At 36.3% G+C, this 15615-nt stretch overlaps 2 protein-coding genes across 2 annotated transcripts; one reads left to right on the top strand and one right to left on the bottom strand.

Moving 5' to 3' along the window:
- The first annotated feature begins 333 nt into the window (after nt 1–333).
- Nucleotides 334–5038, top strand: LOC141839434 (polyadenylate-binding protein 3-like). The gene is made up of 6 exons (XM_074727178.1): nt 334–466; nt 564–666; nt 1458–1528; nt 4274–4465; nt 4559–4686; nt 4773–5038. Exons 1-6 carry the CDS (start codon nt 365–367, stop codon nt 4819–4821), a joined length of 645 nt encoding a protein of 214 aa, XP_074583279.1. The 5' UTR covers nt 334–364; the 3' UTR covers nt 4822–5038.
- Nucleotides 5039–6542: 1504 nt separating this feature from the next.
- Nucleotides 6543–14868, bottom strand: LOC141838827 (polyadenylate-binding protein RBP47-like). Its single transcript, XM_074726417.1, has 6 exons — nt 14496–14868; nt 11435–11888; nt 8684–8751; nt 8473–8603; nt 8280–8376; nt 6543–6986 (listed from the first exon to the last, which is right to left on the bottom strand). The coding sequence occupies exons 1-6, from the start codon at nt 14814–14816 to the stop codon at nt 6837–6839; spliced, it is 1221 nt and encodes a 406-aa protein (XP_074582518.1). The 5' UTR covers nt 14817–14868; the 3' UTR covers nt 6543–6836.
- Nucleotides 14869–15615: the final 747 nt, after the last annotated feature.

Raw genomic sequence — 15615 nt, 5'->3', positions numbered from 1 at the left:
TTAATCCAGGCATTTGAAGGAACGTTAATATATAAAATGAATAAATAAATAAATGTATGAGAGAGGTTCCTCGTTTCATAAAAATAATTAAATTTCATATATTTCGAAAGCAAATCGAATAAAAGTTCATATTATATTTTTTTTAATTTTAAAATTTAGTGCTTTTAGGAGAATATCAAAATTAATCTTTAAATGACGAAATTGCGTATCTTTCCCGTATATGACGATATCAGGCATTATGCAGATCTGGACCCATAGAAAATGCGTATGCGGATACAGGAAGGCCTCCTATAAATAGCTCTCCGAGCCCCGGATGGGGGCGGTTCCAAAAGCCTAGGCTGCCTCTCAGGCTCGAGTGACGGCGATGGACGAAGACGAACACGAAGTTTACGGCGGCGAGATTCCGGACGAGGCCGATATGGACGCCGACGTCGACATGTCGCGCTCCGATGAGGACGCTTCCAAGGTACTCCTCTCTCCCATCTGCCATCATCGCTTCTCGTACGAGATTCCATCCAACCCTAACGGCACTCCTAATTGTGGACTGTGTGTATGAGTTGCAGGAGCTGGAAGAGATGAAGAGGCGGCTGAAGGAGATGGAGGAGGAGGCGACTGCTCTCCGTGATATGCATGCCAAGGTGGAGAAGGAGATGGGCTCAGGCCAAGGTCCGATCTCGTACCCTTTTATCCTCCCTCTCTCTTTCCAGGTTTCGTTGATTAGATCGTAAGCTGGTGTTCATATTTTTGAACGCTATTAATGCTATAATCCTTGAATGGAACTGAATGAACAAATAAGATGGATCCCAAATAGTTGAGATTTATGCTACTTGGCGATGATAATAACGGCAGTGTTCGAATATATTATTTTAGCTATTAGATGTTTGATTGTCATAACAATGCGTCCTTTTTTTCATTGCCCTGATAATTTACGGAAGTATAGGACGATTATGAATCGATGCCCATCTCCGTGCCTTGTGTTATTCATTTCGGTCGGGTGGTTTCTAAAATTCTGTTTCATCAAGGAGTTACACTGCTTAAATTTTCTGAAATATGTTTGCAATGTCAAGTCAGATCATGTCCCTAGTATGAATATTTCTATCATGTTCGTGCTAAATAATGGACAGGAGACAAATCACAGCATCACTGACACTTGCTTTTGTGTTGGGAGGTTTCTGTTGTGTGACTCAAGTAGCATGTGTTATTCACCTCTATATACTACTCTTAGTACTCCTACCCATTTTTCACTTTGTACCTGAGATATCAGGGTATCATATATTTTGTGGTATGGCATTGTAGTGAGTATTCATATGCATCTTATTTTTTTATATTCTACTTGGGTTTTGTGTGTTCTTTTGGTTGTAAATATGGTGCTTCAGTTTCATTTGTAGATTTAAGATTTTGTTTGTTTCCCTTTTTCCAAGAAGTATTTGACTAATTCTATCTTCTAAATTCTGTAGATCCTAATGGAGCGGCAACAAATCAACCAAATAAAGAAGAGGCTGATTCCCGCTCCATATATGTTGGCAATGTGAGTTGTTGCAGCATTATTTGTTATGCAATTGTGTTTGGGCCTTCAGTTTTCTGTTGTCTGATTGGTGCTTTTGGTTTATACATTACTTGATATTTGCATCTGTGGATTCATGTGATATAATTGACCTCTATTTCTTGTACTGTGCAACACCCTTTGTTCGTAATGGACCCTTGAACCTTATTTATCTATAATTCTGTAGAATAATCCAGTCAGGTTAAATATACTTAATGCTTATTTTTCAGATTTTTGAATATTTTGCCAATCTACAAATGCTGTGCTAGGGCCTCCATTTAGATATACTACCTACAACTATAATGATGCTTCTATGGATGTTAGATTCTGGTATTATATGGTATATCAACAAGTTGATTAAGCTTGCCTTCCTTTTTGGTGCCATATTACTTTGCTGTGCCCCATGCAAGGAGTGTTGACTATAATGTTCAAGTTTTTTGACAGTGTCGGTGCTCATTAGAAATATGATAATTGGAAATAAAGTTATTATGGTTTGGATGGATTTAAGTGCTAAATGATTATTAGTTGGTATCATTATTCTCAAACCAGATATCTTAAATTTGTCATTGTGATATTATAGCAGATCCATACAATAATTATCAACCACAATATCGATAACCTACTCGACCATATAAAGCATTTAGTACTGCTTTCTAACTTTATGACCCATTGCACAAATTTAAATTTAAATTTGTCATTGTGAAGCATTTAGTACTGCTTTATGACCCTTTTTTTATCTGAAAACATCATATCCAGCCTCCTAAATAGAAATAAGATTATAACTATGAATAGATAGAAACCATTTGATCATGACAAAATCACTTGCCTTGCTCATTCAATCCAAAATTATAGCATCGCTTCACAAATGATTCTTTTCATTAGCTTCGTTTATTAGCAAATTTTTCTTCCTCCATGCTCTATGACACTGTTTTTTGGTGATAATATACACTTCAGATGAGAACACTACATTATCAAAAGGTCAATTATATAGCCTTACAGTTGATGCAAGTTATATGCTCATAGTAATTGCTTTGTTATTGCCATTATTTTGGGCACATTGGGTCTGGTTATATTTGCTGTTTAAAACTCTTTTCATTCTCATTGCATCGGTGAAACACATCAAAAGAAGTCTGTAGGAAAAGAGTTCTTTTTGGATGTTGCAATAGAAATGCATTTCATTCTATGACATAATCATGTGTTTTTGAAATTTGTTTAACAGAGCATGTAATAATTGCCGCAGGTGCATTCTTCCTTCTATGACTTCTCTGTTACCCACTGTACAGGATGCCTTTGATTATAGTTAGCTTATAGTTGAGAAAATTACAAAGAAAAAAAAGGAAAATGAGATTTTTTTAGGGGGAAAAAAGGAGAATTACTTGCAAAAATATCGAAGAGTTTGGAAGAAATGAATATTTGTGCCAAAAAAAAGAGCTTACAAAAAAAGTGACAGCCAAAATAAAAAGTAAAGAAAAAAAAAGTGAAATGAATTTATCAGATAACTTTGTGAAAAGGAGGAGAAAAAATTATAGAGTTGGTCTAAAGATTGCATGAAAGAATTGAGTGACCTGATGATTTGAAGTTAGGCAGTGGGACAGGTGGTTTGATGTCCATTCTTCTATTGGGCATAATGTAACTATCCAACTTAAGGCGCAGATGCTGACCTTTGTGGTGTTTGGAGAACTTTGGGCATGTTGTTACTTAGCATTTCTGGTGAGAGTCTGTACTGCTTCTTGTGACCTTTTCACTGTACGTACTAAGATGTTGATGTAGGAAACCAATTTCATTTCTAGTTATTTTAATCATTGAATCAATTCCTTTTATTCCCTGTTGTCATTTTCTAGAAATAAGAGCATATTGGCGTGCAGCTAAGTGATTCTCAATGATTTTTTGCTATAGAATTTCTGTGTGGAAAAGATTGAAACTTTAATTTTTTTATCGTATAGTTTGTGTTTGCTGGTTGGTTATCTTTGTCAGCGTGATGTTCTTTTTTGGTTTTTGGTTCCTATATGATGAGATATCTAGTCAACTCATAACATTTGAATTATGAAACATACATGAATGTCATAGCTTGTTGGTTGATTTCCCTAAGAAAAAAGGCTATTACAATGTCATTGCTTGCATCTCGACAGTGGCAGCATTATATAAAAAGACTATTATTGATCAACTGACATCTGTAAATTACGTAATGCATATGATATTTTCACATAAATACAAAGTGATTATAATGAAAATGGTTTTTTCATTTGTTGGAACTTTTTTTCTGGTGCACATTATTTTTTTTGCTGAAACCTGAAAGTACCACTGTCCACTCTCAAACTGATGTCATATCCTTGAGAACTTAGGCTGGTGTGGTATTGAGAACTGGCAAGGCTGCCAAATTTAAAGATCCTAACAATTACTATCTAGAAAATGTTATTGCTCCTAAACCTATGAGATACAATACCAAAACTTTCAAGATGCTCATAGAAGCTGAGTTTTTCTGTACGATAGGCATGATCAAGGAGTGTTCGATAGAAGCTTATTAGAATTTATGCGTTGTCTATGTTAAAACTATCTTTTACGTTTGATAGTTTTGCTGAATGGGACAAGGTTTTCCTGTTCTATTAGAGATTTTTGGTTTCTTATTCTTAGCATCAACACTTACACAATTATAACTATTTGTCAATAATTGTTTTGTATAATACTTTGATAGCGTTGATACTTATGTTGCTACTGTTATCGAAACTGCAGGTTGAATATGCTTGCACCCCTGAAGAAGTTCAACAGCATTTTCAGTCATGCGGGACAGTTAACAGGGTCACTATTCTCACTGACAAATTTGGTCAGCCCAAGGGGTTTGCTTATGTTGAATTCTTGGAAGTCGAGGCTGTCCAAGAGGCTCTTCAGTTGAATGACTCGGAGCTGCATGGTCGTCAACTCAGGGTTTGCTACTTACTCCCAAATACTTTTCTTACCACATTCTTCTAAAGCAGTAGCGTTGGTTTTTCTAACAAGATGAAGAATACTTCGTTTCAGGTCGCAGCCAAGCGTACTAATGTTCCAGGGCTGAAGCAGTTCCGCCCTGGGCGATACAATCCTTACATGGCATATCCATATAGCAGGCCATACATGCCACCCTACTATGCCTCCCCTTACGGATATGGGTTGGTGCCCCCATCTTCTTCCTATTAACCCTAGGTTCATTTTATTAGCTGTGGAACCACTAATCACGACGACATCATCTTTGCAGGAGGTTTCCTCGATTCAGAAGGCCGATGCGCTATAGGCCCTACTTCTAACTAGTGTGAATTCTTCACATCGCTTGGCGCACGGAATGTCTATCCCTCACGGTTTGCTTCTAAATATCAGAGGGAATTGCTTCCATATTTGGTTACACTCAATGTTGTTTAGTTGATGATTTAGGACTTATTATGATAACTTCTCTTGCATGTAATGCGTGTTGAAATTGCTAAACGTTACTGGAAGAAACTTGCAACCTATAAATTGTTTAGTTAATGTGATGGCTTAGGTTTATTCATAAATTGTCGATCAGATTTTGTAAACCATGAATATCTATTTTTTTCCTAGCAAGTTTAATGTGGTGAATTTTGACCATTTTGATCGGATCGAATGGGTGATTCAAAGGAGGAGAGAAATCGATCAAACAGTTGGTGTGCAGAAGATTGAAGTTAGAGAAAAACGAAGAAGGTAGTGATAAATCCTATTGCAAAATGTTGTTCTTGGGAAATCCAGAAGAATGCGAGGGGGCAAACACAGCTCATCTTGCCTTGTGGATCCAGTCAATGGCATCACTTCTTGCTTCGGTAAAAGATAGAATTTATCACTTTAGCAGTCTTACATGACCATCTGTTCTACGATTACGATTTATAATGAAGGTGATATTGTTTGGGGTTGTCGAATTAACTTTTGTTGTCTTTTGTAAATCTATTATCATAACCAACTCGTCATGATTCAAATTTTTGTCCTGTCTGATGGAGGTGACATCACTTCTCGCGGCCATGTCTGATGGAGGGCCTGCTCTTCATCAAACCCTAGAGGGACGTCGACGTCCTTCGGGCAGAGGAGCACAGAGAAAGGAAGCCTGCAGCTGATGCCCATTAATAGAAGGCGAAAAATATTATAGTTAGCATTTAGTTAAAAAAACTTTTTCTTAGACAAATAAAATTAATTTTACCACTAAAATCAAATAAATTATTTTTAAAAAAAATTAATCAGTTCGATTTAAAATGAATTTATTTTATAATTGAGAGACTGAATTTTCAAAATAAATATATTCGATTAATTAATTCGATTTAAACCGAATTATTATAACTTGATGCTTCATCAAACTATAGACTAAATTAAAGTAAATCAAAGTTTTAATTCAGTTAAGTTTGATTTTTTAGATTGAATTTAATAATAAACATCAAAAGTGATAAATTTGAATCTTGTGTAGTGAATGAAATTGATGTGCTTCTCTAACAACAAAAATGGGAGTTCTAAGAATAAAACTTCATGACTAGATTTCTGATAGTTTATTCATGATTTATTCATGCTTGGATTCTAAAAAAACAAAAAGAAAAATCTTAAATTAATTTTTTACATTGATAATGCTATATACAAATCAAAGTTTCAAGGCGAAAATTAGTTGATACAGTAAGTCAGTACTTATAAAATAAAAACTACTTATTGTCTATAAATTCGTTATATTTATTCATAATTTTATATTAGTCTAACAGTTTAAAGATTTTGTGTGAACAATCTTAATAAATATATTAAATTAAATCTCTAGATAAACATAAACATTTCAAGCAAAGCCAGATACTCTAAAAATTTAAAGGAAAATAAAAACCCAAAAATAATCACCCACCTGACCTGAGTGCTCTGGATGCTCTGTGATAAAAGCTGCAAAGCCTGATCAGTTTCAAAAATGATTAGAAATCGATCCATCAAGTTAGGAGATCAAGCAGTGACAGAGAAAACTTGTGTTCTCTAATTCCCTAATCAATCTTTCATCACATTCAAGTAATGATAGACTCCATGTATTAAATAGTTGATGTTTACTTGTTTCAGGAACAATGTTCCTTAAACTAGCACATTATCTATCAATCAATTGGCATACACTTCCACACAAATAGGAGTCAAATTTAGTTATGACCTGGGACAAAATCTCGTGAGAATCTCGAGTCGAAAACTCTTTATGGACCGCAAAAGTTCACACACCACACAACAGGATTCTTTTGACTAACTCACCAACTACAGATCGCAGCTTTACCTGCGCTTCACTTTGAAGAATCAGCAGGAAGTATTCTTCTCAGTTCACTTGCTGTTGGCTTCCATAGAATGCGTAAGCGCCATATGGCACGGCGTACATGCCAGGGTACTGAGGAGGTAAGCTGTAACCGTCGTAAATCTGCCCCCCATAGTAGGTGCCATTCCACCTCTTGCCTCGTTCAGTTCTTGACTGCAAAAAGAACAGAAGAATCAGGAGATCAGATGATTCAGCCTGGAACAGGGATATCATATACAGTGTTGGCTTTCAAGATTGTTTTGAATTTAGGTTCAACCTTAAATTGTTTACATACAAAAACTTTAAATTTGTTTCGATTGTGGTCTATCATTAAAAAGATCAACGGTGCTGTTTACAAAGAATTCAATCTTGTTTCAGTGCCGTATTTATCTAATTTATCATACGAAGAGACATTCCACATCAACAACATTAAGGTAGCAATGAATTTACTGTGTGTTACTACTTTATGATGACATGGCGTGGCATATCAAAATTTTTAAATGTCTAATTTTGGATGATGTGGCATGCCACGTAAATAGATAAACATGCCATTTCCAAAGTACTGATAAAGTAATAGCATTCTTGTCAAGGGCAGACCACAATTAGAAACAAAACTTGAAGATTATGCATCAACTGAGATAATATGAAACTTTGTCTTAATTTGAATCAACCATGAAAAATGGCAGTGTGCAAATTTAACCGAAAATAAAGCCCTCAAACAATATCCTAGTCGTACCAGGTAATTCAACAAGCATGAAACTTTGATCATTTTAATTAGAAAAACATACTCATAGGACACACCAATGAAAGATGTAATTAATAATGGACGAAGTAGTGGCTGGAATATTAATCTTCTAGCACTACAATACATAAGCAGGCAACCTGACAGTTTCAAAAGCTATGATTTTTCTCCATTAAAGAAGAATGCAAGACCAAGATAAAAATAGGAGCAAACAAATACTACCACTGTGGCTGGTGGTCTACTAGACACATGATGCATCACAAGAATCACATGCATATCCATTATATATTGTCCTTGGTGTGAGATACTATTTATGAGTCAACCCACATTATTATCCATTATTTTGATTGTACATTCCAGTAATATTGCATGATGAAAGATAATTCATGATTTCTCTAAGGAAAAGTCACTATTTTAGCAACGTTATAGATTCACAATACCTGGAACAATGGTTCTGCATGTCTATCAATCATCCAGAATCTATCTATTAAATAGAGGAAGAGAGAGAAATTTACACTATGTAAAATGAGGAATGGACTAGGTTCCTAGTTGACCAGGGAGAGTTTTAGGATATATTTAAAGATTACTCTTCCATATTGAGAGGAATTACATTTCCAAATGATGGAAACTAATGAATTTGATTTACATAGTCAACAACAAAATGCAATCTGTCCTAATTATTTAGTATTGCCTTCTTGATTTGGAGTTGGGAATCAAAAGATTACCTGTTTATTAGCAGGGTTTCGACCCCATGATAGACGAACAGTTTGCTTGCCGATAGCTGTACCATTTAATTGTTGCATTGCTTCTTCAGCATTGTTTCTGTATTGGTTTAAAAAAAATACTTACAAAGTAACAATATGTGTTGAACTTATTGCACTTTTGTTTACAATGTTCAGGACTAAATCAGACAAATACCTGTGGACAAAAAGCACAAAACCACATTGTTTCCCCACAGGAATTTTAACAGAGGCAACCTCTCCATACTGAGAAAAGGCTTCTTTTAAATCATCTTCACTGACATCTGGATCCAGCCCTCCAACAAATACCTTCGCCAGAAAATAAATTGTCAAAGGAAAATGCAAATACAATGCACACCTATATTGCTGTGTAGTAAAAATCCTCTTACTGTTGTATTAGCTGAATCAACATCTAATTGGGACCCAGCTGAAGATGCACCATTTGATCCAAAACCTCCTAAAGTATCCATGACTTGAGATTAAGACAGCATTCACTTCTTTAAAATAAAATAAGGATAGAAAATGAAACTAGAATCTGAGGTGGACACTTGTAAATTGAATTCTTGTGAAGAAAACAAGCTAAATAAATGAGTGACAACTACTGTCACTTGCAGTCAGATCAGATTAGGCTATTGGTCCAGACAAAATATTGAAGTTAGAGAAGGAGCTGCTGATACAGTCCAAGACATCATAGGATAAGGTTTGTTCTAATTATTGTTGAAAAAAAACAAAACAAGCATTAACCTCAAGTCTTTCTAGATTTGGCTAAAACTTTCAACCTGAGTTGAGGTAATCCTACATGAACGAGGTATTTTGAAAAGGTAGGTTGCAGTCACCAGCAATCACAAGTTTCTAGACAAATACGGTAAAATTAGAGTAAATAATATTCTGGTCTACATTCTATGCATCCGTATCAAAAGATTATTGCAGAGTAATATTACACATGGATGGAGACTTTTCCATGTTCTTCATATAATCTTTTTCCTTTGTTTTTTTCTCCTAGAATCACACAAAAACAACATATGTTTAAACCAATTCAACCATGACAACTTGTCTGAATGAATTTAATCGATACTTCCATCCATTCTCTGATGTGGATTTAGAGCAGCAATAGATCAGGTAACCATTTCACGCTAAATCAATCAAATGAATGGTTTGCTAACTGTTTTCTAATATTAATAATTGAAGAACTTATGTAAATGGAGTCTGATAATTTTGGTGCTAATCATATTAATGAGGCAAAGGACATGTATGATAATGTAGTCACTGAAGTTAAAGCTATGGAAAGTGTGATAAATAATCTTCCTAATTCCTATAACTAAATGTTTACAATAAAGGTAAGCTAAATCCTTATCCTTTTATGTATCACTAGATGAACTCACCGATGGTACAAAAGATTAAAGATATTGTGCTGATTGACATGAGTGTAAATAGATTAAACAAGAAATTTGAATTGTAAAGAATTAAGAAACAAAAAGTTTTAAGACTGAAATTGGAAATATTCCACTATTGCTCTTCACTAGATACTGGCAAAGAGTCAAGAGGCTGGTTTTTCTATGGATAGCATGGGATGGTTATTCCTTAGGATGCCAAATACCTCAATTTGGTCATGATACATTGTTTTTCTCAAGGGCCATGGTTTCGATAATCACAACCTTTGAATTGTGCTTTTGGCCTTCTCCACCTCCAGCAGTTAAGCAAATTAATCTTTGTAATTCTTCTTTGACTCATCTTCGGAGGAATATGTGATTGGGAAACTAGCTTGCTGAGGCTCATTGGTTGCTCATACATTACACAGCAAATCTCCTGTATTGGTTTTCCATTGGGTATCAGCACCAGGTAAGAGTTATTGGGATGAATCATCCAAGAGTGGCCTATATAGATTTGATCAGAGGCATACTTTAATTAATAGTGTTCTTACCTCAATAGTGCATTATTAGTGCTCTATCCGACTTCATTGCATCTTCTTCTTACCTTGTTCATTCACAATCTTGATCAATTAAAGAGAAACTTTCCTCTGGCAACGTGGTTAATTCTCAGATCTCTTCAATTTAGTTCCTTGCTTCTTGGGATCAGGTGTGCATGCCTCTAGAGTCTGGAAGATATTTTCTATGTTAGGTTTTTGTTCTCCCATTTTCACTAATTTCTATGTTAGGTTTTTGTTCTCCCATTTTCACTAAATTGTATCCACGTCCAACTTTGTCTCCTTTTGGCATGGAGGATGGCACGACTATCACATTATGCAATGACTACTTCCTGATCTTTACTTGAGTTATAAGTGCAAGTTAGTTGCCATTCAAGACCTTTCACTTTCTAGCTTCATGTTGGTTCTATCATACAAGCATCTGATTTGTCATGCTCTTAATCCTTAAGCATTTGCTATTTGCATCCCAAATTCCACATGAAACATCGCAACCACATAGTGGAGCCATTCATCACTTCCATTTGATGTTTCATAGTTACCTTTTCAGAAACTGGCTTGCTGTCTCTTCCTAAAATATTTCAAGAACTACCAGTTAAATCCCATTGTAACACAGAATTCAGAAAGCTGAGACATTCTTGATCTCCAAGACTCCTAACAAGCCTGAACTTCAGCTCTCACGAACATAACCACCAAAATGCATGATTACTACCACCTTAACAATCCACAGACATCACATGGTTGTATCCAATACGTTTCCTACTGAAGTAAATTCCTAGCCTAGGTTATGAAGGGTAAAGGTGGGTAAGTGTATCAAAATTTAGCCAAACAAACAATCATCTTCAAAAAAAGAAAAAGGGATTAACATAGTTGTCTAATATAAAATAAATCACTAAGCACACTGTAAAAGAAATAAATTCTATAGAATAGCCAAGTATAAATTAAGAAGAAAAACAATATGGATTTTGGTAAAGCATAGTCCATAACCACTAAACACGCTGTAGAAGACCTCCTGTGCAGCATGTGTAAAAACCACACACACACACACACACACACACATATATATATATATATATGATTCAAGAGTCCACCAATGTTACCTAGAAAATTAACTAAGAGACAAACTTAGATCTAAAAATTCTGAACTGCATTTATGGCGGAGAATTACATCAGCAAAAAAGGAAACTCAAGTGAAGAACATTAGTTCAGTCACACATACCAGAAGATTTTCTAGGAGTAGCAAGGCCAATGCGCATAGGCCTGGTAGAACAATAAACACCATTCATCTCAGTAATGGCAAGCTTTTTTTCATTCTCATCTCCAAATCTAACAAACCCATAACCTTTTGAACGTCCAGTATTTGCATCGACAACTACTTTTGCCCCTTTTACTGAAGAGTATTTAGTAGAAAAGGTTTCGTGCAGAAGCATGTCTGTAACATCAGAAGCTAAATCTCCTACAAAAATAGAGTGATCAGAAGCAAGATCTGAACGCTTATCACCCATGCTAAATGATGCCCAATTTAGCCGGAATGGCTGATCTGTGTTCGGCATAAGATGACTGCCAAAATTCTGAAGTACTTTATCAGCAGTTGCATGTGAATGAAACTCCACAAACCCATAACCCTCTGATTGTCCAGTCTGCTTATTGCGAATAACTTTTATGGAGACAACCTGCATGGTATGTTGTTGTAACAACACAAATGCAATGAGTATATTTTAGACTGCACTATACATGTGGCACTAAGCAACTCAAGTATTGGTATAATGTATCTTCTTGTGAAAAGTTATCAGAGTCTGTACCAAGGGAAATGATAAGGAAGATTCCAATTTGTTTAAAATTTGCAGGACTTATGATAGTCCATTGATGATTGAACAAATGTCCACTCCACCAGAACATGGCAAAGTTGCAATTGAGAAGGATCACACTGGACCCTAATATGAGAAGAATATGAATGGATTTTAAATTCTCTGTTTCCACATCAGCAACAGAGGAGTTTCAGAAAATTGGGGAAATTAAGATTTTAGGTAGGCATCATCAATTCCCATCTAGACAAGCTAATACAAATCAGGACTGGCTGATCCAATCAACTTAGAATCAATAGGATTAAATTCTCATTTCATGCAAGGCTATCCAAAAAGAAAATGATTTTTTCCTATATCCATTTCAGTGGACAGCATGATTCAAAATTAGTACCACCACAAACTAAGAGCATACAGAAGAAATTACAGAATCCACTTAAATGTCTGTTGATTAGCAACAAATCATGCACTTAAATTTTCCATTAGAGTGCATTTTATGTTATGTAAAAAGATCAATTCTTAACAAAAAGGAAAGAATACAAAAGCTCATGCTAAACATAACTATCATGTGAATTTTCCAAGTTTTAGACATTATTACTTTGTTGCATTTGTCCAAATGATTCTTGCCAATAAAAACTCATTAACAAAACACAACGTTGGATTTAAAGTTAATTCAAGCAAAACTAAGAGGAAGACGCTTATTATGTTGCTTATGTGAGAAGGAAAATATGATGAATGCACATAAGAAAACAGAGCTCATGTTATGTGCTTTGGGCATGTAGATTCGACTAGCACTTATGTGGGTAACAGTTCCATGCAGGGAGAAATAACCCTAAAGCATGTTTTTCTTTCTGATGATCCTATCGCAGTATAAATAGTGAATCTTGGAGCTGTAACTTGAATATGAAAACATTAGTTGGATAGTTACTTTGACCAGGAAAAAGGCAAAAGATAAAAGAGTTTGTTGTTACAGGAAGGATACTTATCCACCTCCATGTGCTACACATCAGTGGCATTTAAATAAAACCAGAGTCTGTTACCAGCTCAAATCATGGAAATTCGTTTAAATAGAGAAGTCCCCAGCATCATCCCCTTTGACTTCTCAAAAGGAAACAAGTGACAAGAGGGAAGCAAAGAGATGAGCACTTTAGACCCAGTGAAAGAGTATATAACTTATTATCTCCTCTTATTCTAACTCCAAGTGTTCAAAAAGGATAGGTATATCTGATCAAATTTGAGTTGGATAACAAGATTCCAAGTTTGAGAGAGTAGTGATAACAGATAGGCAATGGCATACAAGTACAACTGCGGAGTCAAGCTTACACAGGATCTAATCTGTGAAAAAAACCTTTCAGCTTACGGAAGTGAAATCAAAGGGAGAAACCATTCTTTCTGTTGTCATCAGTTAATGTGGCAAATTGATGGGCGGTGGTATTTTTCTTTATCATTACAAAGGATCTCCCCTCAAGTCAAGGTGAAGAAACATGCTCAAGACCAAGAGAAATTTCTTTAGGAAATCAAGTCCTGTTGGAAGTTCAACTTGCCCACTTTAGATAGTAATCTTTGAATGTGTAGAAGCTAATTAAGACGTAATACTTCAAATAAACCCATCTTATTCTCCCATTTATTATAGATGGCAAAGCTCTACAAGTTGGAAATCTTAAATGTATAATCCCCCAAAAAAATACTACTACTTCACTATTCTTTTGATTCCTGCGTTCCACTCTCCTAATTTCTGAGTGTGATGTATTGCAAGGAGAATTCGCAGAAATATTTATCAACTATATTTTTGTCTTCATGCCCCGATATGTGAGTCTCTAAAATTGAATAAAGTAGTCCAACACTCTGCCACTAAAATAGAATAAGGTGTTCCCACGTACTACTGATTTTGAAGAGCAGATCAATCACAGCATTCTTGTTTCTTAACAATGCTTCCATGGTCGAAAAGTGTGCTCTTCAGGATATTTTCTAACTTCAACCTTATCAGTTAGCATTAGCTAAATTTGTTAGAATGAACTCGATGAATCCTACATCAACGACTATTGTGTTTTCAGGAATTAATATGACAAAAAAATATATTTGTTAAACTTACATCAGATCAAATCTAACGACCGTTTACCTGCTGGCAGGTAGTGGAGGAGAAACAACGGGAAGTATTATCGAGTTTGTATCTATATACACAATAAAAAGTGCCTAATTGACATTTCTTAGTTACCAAATCTAACGATCGTTTGCTTAGAAATTTAAGATTTCTTTAAAATTTCCAACAGAGATTACGAAAATGTCCAAACATCCTATTATTTTTGCTAAACACCCTATGTATAAAAAGTATTTTAAAAAATTAAACTAACTCTTGTACAGGAACCAAATGGATCAGGAAGATCCAATCCCTCACAAACACATCCATTATAAACAAATTAATGACCTTTTATCTGAAGAAGAACGATAGCATTAGACAATGAAAGGATAAATCCTGACCTCACCGGTGTAGCCGAAGCAGCTGTGGAGATAGTTCTCATCCATCCAGTACTGGAGGTCCCCCGCCCAGATCGTCCGCTTCTCGTCGTCCGCGGCAGCTTCCCCACCCTGCTGGTAGCGGTTCGATTTCGACGGGAGCGGAGGAGGGGGTGTCGGGGGCTGGTGGTAGGGTACGAAAGCATGGCCGTAGGGGGGCGGAGGTGGCGGCGCCATCATGGGATGCTGCATCACCATCGCCGGCGCCTGGTAGCGAACCGGAGCCCAAGCCTGCGGTGGGAGTGGCGGTGTTCGCCGTGGATCTACGCCACCTGCCGGTTGCATCGTCGCCGCCGTTGCGCTGAGGTCGGCGAGCAAAGCGGAGCCGCAATGAGAGGAAGGCTAAGCAAAGAGATCTCAAGGAAGGTGATGAGAAGGGTTTAAATAAGGAGGCGGCTTTCAGGCGACATATGATAGCAACCGTCCGATCGCAAGATAGGCAGCACGCATGCCGTTGATTCGATCACGTGACTCGGGGGAGCCCCAAGGGCCGCGGTTTTTGACCAGATCCGAGTCCGTAACGGACTGCAGTCGAATGAGATAGCAAATGTACCGGTTTAATACGCGCTGGTAGTGCCGGTTTAACATGATATCGTCTTTAAAGAGTTACGGGCCCGGGCACAAAATGGATGACGAATCCAAAAAATTTTAAAAACCAAAGGAGCAAAGTGTAATTATCTCGAGCTTAAGTTTAACTCGAGTACGATTCAATTATGCAATTCAGCCCTGTTTTGTCTAAAGTTTGAATCAATTGAGCTAACCTCTGCGATAGTAGAATCAAATTGGTCGATCATGTGAAGTTTACGAAGATTTCATTCGTCTCTCGTGTGAATCTTTGTCGAGTCACATTGTTCGCGCAAGCTACTAGGTTGCACGTTGAATTCAACACAAAGTATCGATAACCATATCTCCAAGTTGAGTGAATTGTAGACTCTCCCCTAACATTACAAGTTGTAGGAGAGTTGACAATCTCATTATATCCTAAACAAAATTCGCTATATCTTACTATTACACACTTCAAGATCCATCAACTTCTTGTGGCCTTTTATGTTCATAGTCGGGCCTATTAGATGATGGCATTTGA

Source organism: Curcuma longa, chromosome 11 (genome assembly GCF_044706935.1).
Source record: "Curcuma longa cultivar G26 ecotype Majalengka, Jawa Barat chromosome 11, ITB_CL_G26_1.1, whole genome shotgun sequence".
Lineage (NCBI taxonomy): Eukaryota > Viridiplantae > Streptophyta > Magnoliopsida > Zingiberales > Zingiberaceae > Curcuma > Curcuma longa.
The sequence above is the reverse complement of the archived record's forward strand: the minus strand, read 5'-3'. Positions and strand labels throughout refer to the sequence as shown.